The following is a 12,228-nucleotide window of genomic DNA, read 5'->3' as shown; positions in this document are numbered from 1 at the left end:
GTCCCGAAGAGTCACAAATTCTGACGTTTTTTTCTTCTCCTTTTATGTCAACACAATTGCTTACCCTCGCCGGATGACATATTACCCTCGCCAGGTAACCCGTTATCCTCGCCGGGCGACCTATTACCCTCGCCGGGTGACCCATTACCCTCGCCGGCAGACCAGTTAACCTCGCCGGGTGACCCATTACCCTCGCCGGGTGACTTATTACCCTCGCTGAGTGACCCATTACCCTCGCCGGGTGATCTATTACCATCGCCGGGTGACCAGTTACCCTCGCCGGATGACCTATTACCCTCGCCGAGTGACCCATTACCCTCGCCGGGTGACCTATTACCCTCGCCGGGTGACCCATTACCCTCGCCGGGTGACCCATTACCCTCGCCGGGTGACCCATAACCCTCGCCGGGCGACCCATTACCCTCGCCGGGTGACCCATTACCCTCGCCAGGTGACCCATTACCCTCGCCGGGTGCTAAAATTGATGTTGTAGTAGCAACATTTCCTATATACATAGTGTAAAATGTACTTATAATACAACGTACCGACCGTTGGTTGGGAATGTGTGCCCGGTCTCTGTGGTATCTATGGGAACAGTTACAATGGTGACGTCCAGGTAGAAATATAAAACCTGTAATTGTATATGTATGAGGATTCGACCTTTGAATAGGTGAAGTTTTGTTTTAGATGTCATCATGATATGTCACTCAGTATTCCTCATGTATTGATTTATAGTATTGACTTAATGATACATGTATATTGTGTTAAAAGTCACAGTAAATACGTATGTATAATGAATACTAGCATTGTTTGGTATGAACTACAGAAGGATTTATAAGACCTTCTGACTACAAGGATACATATGTTATTCCGTAAACATGGCTTCAGTGTTCCTCATTTTTAGCATAATGTATGTGTTACTTATACCATTAGAAGCTCGTGTCACCTTCAGAATAACATTACCACCGTGTTGTATGATAAACAGGATCATATGTGATGTAATTAAAAAGGGTCGTGTACACGATATATACATATAGGCTCGCGACTAATTCTCTCTAGACGTTATAAACTTAGGTCAACGCTCCACCGTTTGGATCCAACAGGTGGGTGATTACAGCTAACAGTTTTAACGTCATCACCTAACCGCCCAAAGGGGTTTTAAATAATGTGTTCTAATGTAATCGGGAATCACCGGCACTTTCCGTAAACCAGAAAATGGTATAAATACGTTTAATAACACTATAAAAAATGTATGTCCGCAATACATAACTGTAGTACAGCTTACAGGATGTGTAAGTTGTGTCCATAATCGTACAGAGGACATCTGTTAGGGAGAACAGTATCTAAAATCAGAGTTAGAATACAGTGGGCTAACTCAAGTTTCTGACCAGTACTGTGGGCTAACTCCAGTTTCTGACCAGTACTGAAGAAGAAGTCGTTTTAATATATCAATAGCGCCAAACTGACCCCTTTTGGCCCCACCCAAGAGGCCCCCAGGGGGTCAGCCCTATCATTTGTACAATTTTGAGTCCCCTACCCATAGGGATGCTTCTGACCAAATTTGTTCAAATTCCGATCAGCGGTTATGAAGAAGTCAAATAAGTCAATTGTTGACGGAGGGACGGAGGGACGGAGGGACGACAGACGCCACGGTATGGCATAAGCTCACCTTGGTCCTTCGGACCAGGTGAGCTAACCAGTACTGTGGGCCAACTCAAGTTTCTGACCAGTACTGTGGGCTAACTCAAGTTTCTGACCAGTACTGTGGGCCAACTCAAGTTTCTGACCAGTACTGTGGACTAACTCAAGTTTCTGACCAGTACTGTGGACTAACTCAGGTTTCTGACCAGTGCTGTGGGCCAACTCAAGTTTCTGACCAGTACTGCGGGCTAACTCAAGTTTCTGACCAGTACTGCGGGCTAACTCAAGTTTCTGACCAGTACTGTGGGCTAACTCAAGTTTCTGACCAGTAGTGTGGGCTAACTCAAGTTTCTGACCAGTAGTGTGGGCCAACTCAAGTTTCTGACCAGTACTGTGGGCTAACTCCAGTTTCTGACCAGTACTGTGGGCTAACTCCAGTTTCTGACCAGTACTGTGGGCTAACTCCAGTTTCTGACCAGTACTGTGGGCCAACTCAAGTTTCTGACCAGTACTGTGGGCCTAACTCAAGTTTCTGATCAGTACTGTGGGCCAACTCAAGTTTCTAACAAGAGGCCCAGAGGGCCTGTATCGCTCACCTGGTTTCATGAGATATGAAACAAGAATGATGCTTAAGTATATTTGTTGCTGGTATTGATATGTCAATATATTTCATAAGCATTTTATATGGGAATCGGTTTTATTTTAATACTAAAAATGCCAAAAGTGCATTAATCCATGAAATGAAATTGACTTTTGGTGCTACCCCATAGGGATCCTACCACACAAATGTGAGTGATGTCCATTGCTTAGTTTCAGAGAAGAAGTTGTTTAAACAAATTGACCAATTTTGGCCCCGCCCCTCAGGCCCCTGGGGGGTCAGTCCCACCATTTGTACAATTTTTAATCCCCACCCCATAGGGATGCTACCAGTAAAATATGAGCGATATCCATTGCTTAGTTTTAGAGAAGTCGTTTATATCAATTCTGCAAACTGATCCCTTTTGGACCCGCCCCTCAGCCCCCAGGGGGATCGGCCCCGTCATTTGTACAATTTCAAATTAATTCCTACCCCAAGGTGATGCTACCAGTAAAATATGAGAGATATCCATTGCTTGGTTCAGGAGAAGAAGTCAATTATATGAATATAGCCGGATTGACCACATTTGGCCCCGCCCCTCAGGCCCCTGGGGGGTCAGCCCCATCATTTGTAAAATTTTGAATCCCCACCCCCAAATGATGCTACCAGGCAAATATGAGCGACAGCCATTGCTCGGTTTCAGAGAAGTCGTTTACATCAATATAGCCGGATTGATCAAATTCGGCCGCGCCCCTCAGGCCCCTGGGGGGTCAGCCCCATCATTTGTACAATTTTGAATCCCCACCCCAAAGTGATGCTACCAGGCAAATATGAGCGACAGCCATTGCTCGGTTTCAGAGAAGTCGTTTACATCAATATAGCCGGATTGATCACATTCGGCCCCACCCCTCAGGCCCCTGGGGGGTCATGCAGCCCCATCATTTGTACAATTTTGAAACTTCACCCCATAGTGATGCTACCAGGCAAATATGAGCTATAGCTATTGCTTGGTTTCAGAAAAGAAGTTGTTTATATGAATATAGCCAGATTTACCACATTCGGCCCCGCCCCTCACGCCCCTGGGGGGTCAGCCCCATCATTTGTACAATTTTGAATCCCCACCCCATAGTGATGCTACCAGGCAAATATATCCTCAAAAATTGTGATTAAAAGAAAAGAAACCCGTGAAAACTAGACCTGTCATTAGGATGACCGATTAATATGTTTACCACCTGATCCTTAATTCATCTTGATTCATTTATGCAAAAAATTTTTCTACTTCCCCAAAAGATTTTTCTGACCTAATTTCACAATTCGTTTCTTTCACAATTCTTTCATGAATTTAAGCGATTGAAAGAACTTGCTTCTATTCACTCTTCTGGGCCCTTCCCCTAAGGCCAAATAGGGGCTAGTGTCACCTTTTATACAAATTTGTTTACCCTTTCCCCTAAGGACGCTACTGGCCAAATTTGGTCAAAAACAATTCACTTAAATTCATTATCAGTTGTGATTTAAAGAACTTACCTCTATTTCACATATTGCTGCCTTCCCTCCAGCCCCATGGGGGCCACATTCACCCAGAATTTGTTCCCCTTCCACAAAGGATGTCTCCGACCAAATTTGGTCAAGATCCATTTATTATTCTATAACTAGCAGCAATTCAAAATAAAAGTTGACACACACTATGCCATGGCATAAGCTCATGGGTCCTACATAACAAGTGAGCTAAAAACTTCTCTGGTTTCTTGAAGCAAAGATTCTAGATAACCATCTTTATTTGATGACTTCAGGGTTTTTAAAGATTATCCTTTTCAGGTATGGTCCAACTGAGCAGTATGAGGATAAGCCTGTTTTCAATTGTTATACATTTACATCAAAATTCAAACTATGTGAGCAGCATTAAACTATATCAATATGAAAATATTAAAACAATGTACAGTGGTAGTCTTACACAATTTTATTGGTGATACACAGTGCTATGTTCAATATGATAAATATACCATGTACAGACATTAACTAAGCATGTAGGTCCTACTACACAAAGTTCTACTTCAATTTAACCACATTGATAAAAATGCTAAAAATGTACAATGTATTAAATATTGTTCAAGAAGGCTGTATTTCTACAGTTTTTTAAACACAACATTTTTGCTTTTTAATTTGAAGAAATAATTTTAGGTGAAACTACTAGTAAAATTATAACCAGAACCAGTTTTGAGTTAACAACTGACAATAACTGACACAAGAAGCTGCATGGTACATAGATAGCTGCCATCATTATTAACTACAACAATGCGTAGAAATATGTAAATTTTAAAGGGTGGGAAAATGGCTACAGGACGAAATTTGGAACTGGTCATCTAATCAAACACAACACCAGTGGGTGCTTTTCTCTTTTTACTGTTTGGATTGATGGCACTCATGCCTGTCTTTGGCCTAGCTTTAGACTGGTTAGAAGTCTTTGGTCCTATGTCATTCAAGGAAAACCCAGCAGCTCCCTGACCTTTTTGTGCTTTCAAGGCAACAACTGTTTTTTCAGCAGCAGCCAAATCTGCTTGCAGGGACATATTCTTATCAGCCAATCGAAACAACACATTCTGAAGTTCTGTTTTCCTTTCAGCTGCTTTTGCCTCAAAAACATCAACTGCTATTTTGTCGGTTCCTTTGCCGATGTTGATGGTTATCTTTGTTCCACCGATAAGTGTTGTAATGTCTCCACCAACAAAACCTTTCCTGGGAATGAAAAAAGGACCAAAAATAGTACCATAACAATTAGAATATTAAACATATTTAGTGGCATAACCAGAGATCAATCAACATTAGATTTAGAATACATATACCTGATGTAGATAACTTATAATAAGAGAAGGCAAAGTGTAAATCAATACAATAAATGGGGAAAAAAAAGTAACACATCAGATGTTATTGTGCTTTTAATTCTTTCTTCCCCCCCCCCCCCCATGGAACCAGAAATATTCACTTTTAAAAAGCTCTTAATTAATATCCATGTCTTATTCTCCTAATATGTAAACATTTTTGAATTCTGTATCTAATGATCTTTCGAATAATTACAGTTATTATTTGACAATGTGTTAACTTTTACTTATGTCAATGCACCAATTTCATAGTTGAAAATATTGATCCCTAACAGATGTGGAGATAGTATTTGGTTCTGGTACAAATGGTTCATAGTGATTTACAGAATGATTAAATAGAAATACGTAGTACCTTTAACTGAATAACCTGATTTACAAAATATTTGTAACATTTCCCTAGCGATTTCAATGTCAACTCCCCCTATCATGGACTATCACGGTCGTCTGTGTGGTATTTAGAACAAATTCCTAACGTTTTGATGTGTAGTATTATAAGTATCTCACACTGCCGTCCCTAATACTATTATTGTTTGTTTATTTTCCTTCATTACAATTGTTAAAAAAAATCATTTCATTTTCGACGCTGCTTCTTTCATGATTTTATTTTCTATCCTCAAAAATTGTGATTAAAAGAAAAGAAACCCGTGAAAACTAGACCTGTCATTAGGATGGCCGACTTATATGTTTACCACCTGATCCTTAATTCATCTCGATTCACATTTCGTCCCAAACAATTACGAATTTACGGTAAAAGGGCCAAAATTAGCAAGATTCTGCAGTCAATACCTTCCTTAAAATATACAAAATCAGAGCAGGTAACCAGCATCAGTGTCTGATGACCACATCACTGAAGTCTCATCAAATTTGATAACAAGAGGCCCAGAGGGTCTATATTGCTCACATGGATATCGCAGTAATAATGACAATGACAATGACAAAGACAATATTTTATTCGCATAAACATATAAAGTGTAGAGAATTATATACATACAAAATTTGTACAGGACATATGATATAATACATCGATACATTTGTTAAGCAAGAGATTATCTTAAATATTGTTGAGTCGTATACTTATTTCTTTAATTAATTTCACAAGTGATTTCAATTCATCGTCTACTACAAAATTAAAAAGTGTATTAAATTTGAATGTACTTGGTCTTTCATAATAGTATCTAGATATATATTTTTTTCTGTTTAATGCTATTTGATGATCGCTGCAATTAAATAGATAATGGAATTCGTCTCCTATTTCATTCAGGTTACACAGACTACAGATTCTATTTTCTCTTGGGATGTTATTCCATCTTCCGTATTCGATTGGTAATTTAATGTTACAAGTTCGAAATTTACAATAGGAATTAGCTAGCTTAGGGGGGAGGTCAAGTAGATATTTTTCTAAACTTAAATCATGTTTATAAATTCTGTAATTGGTCCCTTTCGGAGAATTGAAAACGTCATTTTTCCAATTACATATGAACAAATTTCTTAGGGTATGAAAAACAGTATTTTTTAAGCAGCGTATACTAGTAAATTCATGGTTTTCAAAAACATCTAATAAATTACATTCTTCAAAAATATTTTTAATATAGTTAGACCATTGAGCATTATAATGTCTTAAAATTTGGAAAAATTTGTTGCTCAATTTATTATGAGTTGAGACCATCATTTTGGCCCAAAATCCAATCATACGAACTTTTATATTTATACTTAATGGAAACCTTCCCAATTCTCCATATATCATAAAGTTTGGTGTAGATGTTTTTAATCTAAGGATATGTTTACAGAATTTCAAATGTAGACGTTCTAAGAGCTTGGTGTCACAAAACACCCAAACCTCACAGCCATATAGTATAATCGGTTTGATTGCTTTATCAAAAATATCCATTTTACAATCGATGGACAGATTATGATTTCTGCATTTTGAAATAGCGCCATACATGGCCCTAAGGCCTTTTTCATATAATTGTTTGATATTCAAATGTGTAAAACCATTTCTAGTGAAACAAACCCCGAGATATTTAAAAATTTTCACAATTTCTAAATTATTGCCATCATAGGTGAACTGTATATTTCGTGACACCGTTCCTCTCCCAAAAACCATTATCTTAGTCTTGTCAATGTTAACTTTAAGATGCCACAATTTTGAGTAGGTGTGAAATACGTTAAGTTGTGTTTGTAAATCTTCTACTGACTCTGCAAGTAGAATGGTATCATCGGCATACAACATTATATACAACTTGAGATAAACTTGTAGCTCTGTCTCTAGTTTTCCCGCCAAATTAGATAAACCTCTACAGTCATGTGATATTAAGAAATGTTCTAGATCATTTAAAAAGATTGAAAATAAAAATGGGGACAAATTTTCCCCTTGTCTTGCACCGGAATTACAATTAAAAATATTAGAGACAGAACCGCCTTGGCCTTAATTCCATTGTACATATTAATTATGACTTTAAAACATTTCCCTCCTATATTACTTGTAATTAATTTGTTCCACAGTCCTAATCTCCAGACACTGTCGAAGGCTTTCTCAAAATCTATAAATGCACAGTACATTTTACTTTTGAATTGTTTTGATAGTTCAATTAAAGAATAGAGTGAAAAAATATGATCAGTTGTAGAATGATGTTTTCTAAATCCCGCTTGGTTTTCTAGTATAAGTTCAATGCTATCTGCATAATTGGTGAGTCGTTCATTGATAATGGTTGTAAATAACTTACCCAGACAGCTTACCAGTGTAATTGGTCTGTAATTATTAGCATCATGGATATCTCCTTTATTTTTAAAAACTGGTATAATATTGCCCATCAACCACACATCTGGGATATTACCAGTGTCGAATATATAATTAAAGAGTTTGACGTATAATGGTAGCATGATATCTGCAGTAGATTTTATATATTCATTACATACTAGATCTTCACCAAAAGCCTTATTGTTTTTTAATCTAAAAATACATTTTGATATTTCTGATGAAGATATAGGTATATTTAAACAAGTATTGGCTCCCAGGTTCGATAACTCTTGGAGCTGTTCACTGGAAAATATATGATTATAAGTTCCCTCAACATTATGGTTAAAATATTTACTGAAATAATTGTAGAGATCCTCGATATCTGCCTTACATGTTTTTTTCTTACTAGGACTACCTTTGTTTAATATTTTCCAATATTCTTTTGGGTTTCTAGATCTTAAATTGTTTAATTTCGTTTTAATCTGAATTTTATGTGCAGTAACTGATGACTTCAGCGTTTTACGATATTTGCGTTCCTTATCGTATAAATCTTCTTTAAATACTTGGTCACCATACCTTTTATATAATCTTTTGGCTTTTCTGTAATTCTGTCTTGCTGATTTACAATCTTTAGTGAACCATGGCTTTTTGAAATTGGAATGTTTGGTCATAGGTTGGGTAGTACCAAAAGCATGTTTAGCGGCATCGACGAAAATTTCACTCAAAGTATTTACAGTTTCATTGATAAAAGTTACATTTTCAATTTCATTATTGCACATGTTATTTACAATATTCTCTATATACGAGTATCTTTCAGATACTGACTGTACAAACTTATCCTTTTCAATATCATTCCATTTTTTTGGTTTGGGAATAAAACAATCCTCTTCGGAAATCTCATTATCACAATCGTTTGTAATATTACATGTTTTAAGTAGATTTAGGTGCATTGGACAGTGTACATCTGACAAAAGAAAAGAAAATTCATTAATAGAAAAATCATCTACTAATTTAAACAGTTCAAAATTCCCTATACAATAATCTACAACACTTGCATTCTTACATGTAAGTTTACCGACATCTCGGTCTTCGCCCATTCTACCATTTAAAATAAAGATATTACAGTGTTTACACATGTCTAATAAACGCCCGCCATAATTATTTCGTACTTGATCTTGAGAAAATCTTGTCTTTGGTACATGTATTTCTTCAAATTTATTTACATCCTGGTCATCAAGATCATCATCTATATCATCTATAAAATCAGGAGCGTTTGCTGTTCTACTATTAAAATCGCCCAAAAGACAAATACATTTAACATCATTACTGGAGTTTAGTAATTCGTTTTCGATTTCTTCAAAACAATCAAGTGTAGAATAATTCGAATTGGCAGGAGGTATATATGTTACACCAAACAATACATTGCCATCGTTGTTGAAAATAGAATTATTCATTTTAACCCATAGTACATTATCATTGTCTGTTCTTATTTGAGATACATATTTTACATATTCATCCTTGATATATACAACAATACCACCAGATTTGATGGTTGATAATGACTTTCTATGTTTACAAAATGAAGTGTAGCCTTCAATATCTACCAAGTCTGCACTATCAGTCTTAGACTCTGTGATACAGATCATATCATGTTTTGTAATAAATTCTATAAATTCTGGGCATTTAAGTTTGCTAGTGAGACCATTTATATAAGGACACAATACTACATTTCTACAGAAGGATTAAAAAAAAAAAGATTGACGTTTTATACGAAATTAATACCCCTTCAGCAAATTATGCTTCTGACCAAAATTGGTCAAAATCGATTATGTCCTTTAATGACTACTAGTATTTAAGGGACTTCTATTTTCGAAATTTGGCCCCACCCCTCTGGCCCAAAGGAAAAGGGGGAGGGGATTTATGCAAAATTTTTTCCACTTCCCCAAAAGATTTTTCTGACCCAATTTCACAATTCATTTCTTTCACAATTCTTTCATGAATAGAAGCGATTTAAAGAACTTGTTTCTATTCACTCTTCTGGGCCCTTCCCCTAAGGCCAAATAGGGGCTAGTGTCACCTTTTATACAATTTTTTTACCCTTTCTCCTAAGGACGCTAATGGCCAAATTTGCTAAAAAAACAATTCACTTAAATTCATTATCAGTTGTGATTTAAAGAACTTAACTCTATTTCACATATTGCTGCCTTCCCTCCAGGCCCATGGGGGCCAGAGTCACCCAGAATTTGTTCCCCTTCCACAAAGGATGTCTCCGACCAAATTTGGTCAAGATCCATTTATTATTTTATAACTAGCAGCAATTCAAAATAAAAGTTGACAGACACTATGCCATGGCATAAGCTCATCGGTCCTACATAACAGGCGAGCTAAAAACTTCTCTGGTTTCTTGAAGCAAAGATTCTAGATAACCATCTTTATTTGATGACTTCAGGGTTTTTAAAGATTATCCTTTTCAGGTATGGTCCAACTGAGCAGTATGAGGATAAGCCTGTTTTCAATTGTTATACATTTACATCAAAATACAAACTATGTGAGCAGCATTAAACTTGATCAATATAAAAATATTAAAACAATGTACAGTGGTAGTCTTACACAATTTTATTGGTGATACACAGTGCTATGTTCAATATGATAAATATACCATGTACAGACATTAACTAAGCATGTAGGTCCTACTACACAAAGTTCTACTTCAATTTAACCACATTGATAAAAATGCTAAAAATGTACAATGTATCAAATATTGTTCAAGAAGGCTGTATTTCTACAGTTTTTTAAACACAACATTTTTTGCTTTTTAATTTGAAAAAATAATTTTAGGTGAAACTACTTGTAAAATTATAACCAGAACCAGTTTTGAGTTAACAACTGACAATAACTGACACAAGAAGCTGCATGGTACATAGATAGCTGCCATCATTATTAACTACAACAATGCGTAGAAATATGTAAATTTTAAAGGGTGGGAAAATGTCTACAGAACGAAATTTGGAACTGATCATCTAATCAAACACAACACCAGTGGGTGCTTTTCTCTTTTTACTGTTTGGATTGATGGCACTCATGCCTGTCTTTGGCCTAGCTTTAGACTGGTTAGAAGTCTTTGGTCCTATGTCATTCAAGGAAAACCCAGCAGCTCCCTGACCTTTTTGTGCTTTCAAGGCAACAACTGTTTTTTCAGCAGCAGCCAAATCTGCTTGCAGGGACATATTCTTATCAGCCAATCGAAACAACACATTCTGAAGTTCTGTTTTCCTTTCAGCTGCTTTTGCCTCAAAAACATCGACTGCTATTTTGTCGGTTCCTTTGCCGATGTTGATGGTTATCTTTGTTCCTCCGATAAGTGTTGTAATGTCTCCACCAACAAAACCTTTCCTGGGAATGAAAAAAGGACCAAAAATAGTACCATAACAATTAGAATATTAAACATATTTAGTGGAATAACCAGAGATTTAGAATTCATATACCTGATGTAGACAACTTATAATAAGAGGAAGGCAAAGTGTAATTGTGCTTTTAATTCTTTCTCCCCCCCCCCCCACATGGAACCAGAAATATTCACTTTTAAAAAGCTCTTAATTAATATCCATATCCATGTCTTATTCTCCTAATATGTATACATTTTTAAATTCTGTATCTAATGATCTTTCGAATAATTAGAGTTATTATTTGACAATGTGTTAACTTTTACTTATGTCAATGCACCAATTTCATAGTTGAAAATATTGATCCCTAACAGATCAAAATAAACACAGTTACCTCCCCTGACACAATGTGCCTTCAACATTTAATTCACGGTACTACTTTCCTAGTGTGACAGCGTAATGAAGAAGAAGTTGACGTTTGAAATATATTTACCTGAATTTTGACAAGAATGCTTCTACAGTGCTGACTTCTGCTGCATCTTTATAAGATTCGAGCTCATCTGTATCTAGTTCAACTTTCCACACGTCCGTCCCATTTGTTGAGCATATTTTCCATTTGTCATTTGCTCCTATTCCTGTGAAATACAAGCTTTTGGTGTTGTTCGTTGTTTCAACTACATGCAATTCATCAACTTTGGCTTCGACCAGAAGCGCTCTTAAACTCGACATTGCCGTTTACGAATATAGGACATATATATCTGTAAGACTTCCTATGTTGTTCACTGCAATCTACATTATCTGGACGCGGCCATATTGGTTAATGCATATTCCAGAATCTACTTTACATGAAGTATTTGTTAACGAAAGCAAGATAATAAATATAACATATATATTATATATACAACAAAATGCATACTATAAAATAAAAGAAGAAATATTTAAATTGTTAACTGATAAAAAAAGTTTATATGAATTTGATACAGAAATATAACTATTTATAGAACCGATCACATA

General features: G+C 36.3%; 2 protein-coding genes across 3 annotated transcripts; both read right to left on the bottom strand.

Moving 5' to 3' along the window:
* Window positions 1–1,692: 1,692 nt before the first annotated feature.
* LOC117322810 (sperm acrosomal protein FSA-ACR.1-like) lies at window positions 1,693–3,853 on the bottom strand. Its single transcript, XM_033877753.1, has 2 exons — window positions 3,743–3,853; window positions 1,693–2,160 (listed from the first exon to the last, which is right to left on the bottom strand). Exons 1-2 carry the CDS (start codon window positions 3,851–3,853, stop codon window positions 1,693–1,695), a joined length of 579 nt encoding a protein of 192 aa, XP_033733644.1.
* A 306-nt stretch (window positions 3,854–4,159) lies between these two features.
* On the bottom strand, window positions 4,160–12,035 carry LOC117324513. Of its 2 annotated transcripts, none has more exons than XM_033880413.1 (2): window positions 11,708–12,035; window positions 4,160–4,951 (listed from the first exon to the last, which is right to left on the bottom strand). In XM_033880413.1, exons 1-2 carry the CDS (start codon window positions 11,941–11,943, stop codon window positions 4,579–4,581), a joined length of 609 nt encoding a protein of 202 aa, XP_033736304.1. In that variant the 5' UTR covers window positions 11,944–12,035; the 3' UTR covers window positions 4,160–4,578. The 2 variants fall into 2 exon arrangements, with proteins under 2 accessions (XP_033736304.1, XP_033736303.1); XM_033880412.1 differs by lacking the exon at window positions 4,160–4,951 and adding an exon at window positions 10,432–11,224 and having other exon boundaries at window positions 11,708–12,033.
* Between the last annotated feature and the right edge of the window lie 193 nt (window positions 12,036–12,228).

Source organism: Pecten maximus, chromosome 3 (genome assembly GCF_902652985.1).
Source record: "Pecten maximus chromosome 3, xPecMax1.1, whole genome shotgun sequence".
NCBI classification, from domain to species: Eukaryota; Metazoa; Mollusca; class Bivalvia; order Pectinida; family Pectinidae; genus Pecten; species Pecten maximus.
The sequence above is the reverse complement of the archived record's forward strand: the minus strand, read 5'-3'. Positions and strand labels throughout refer to the sequence as shown.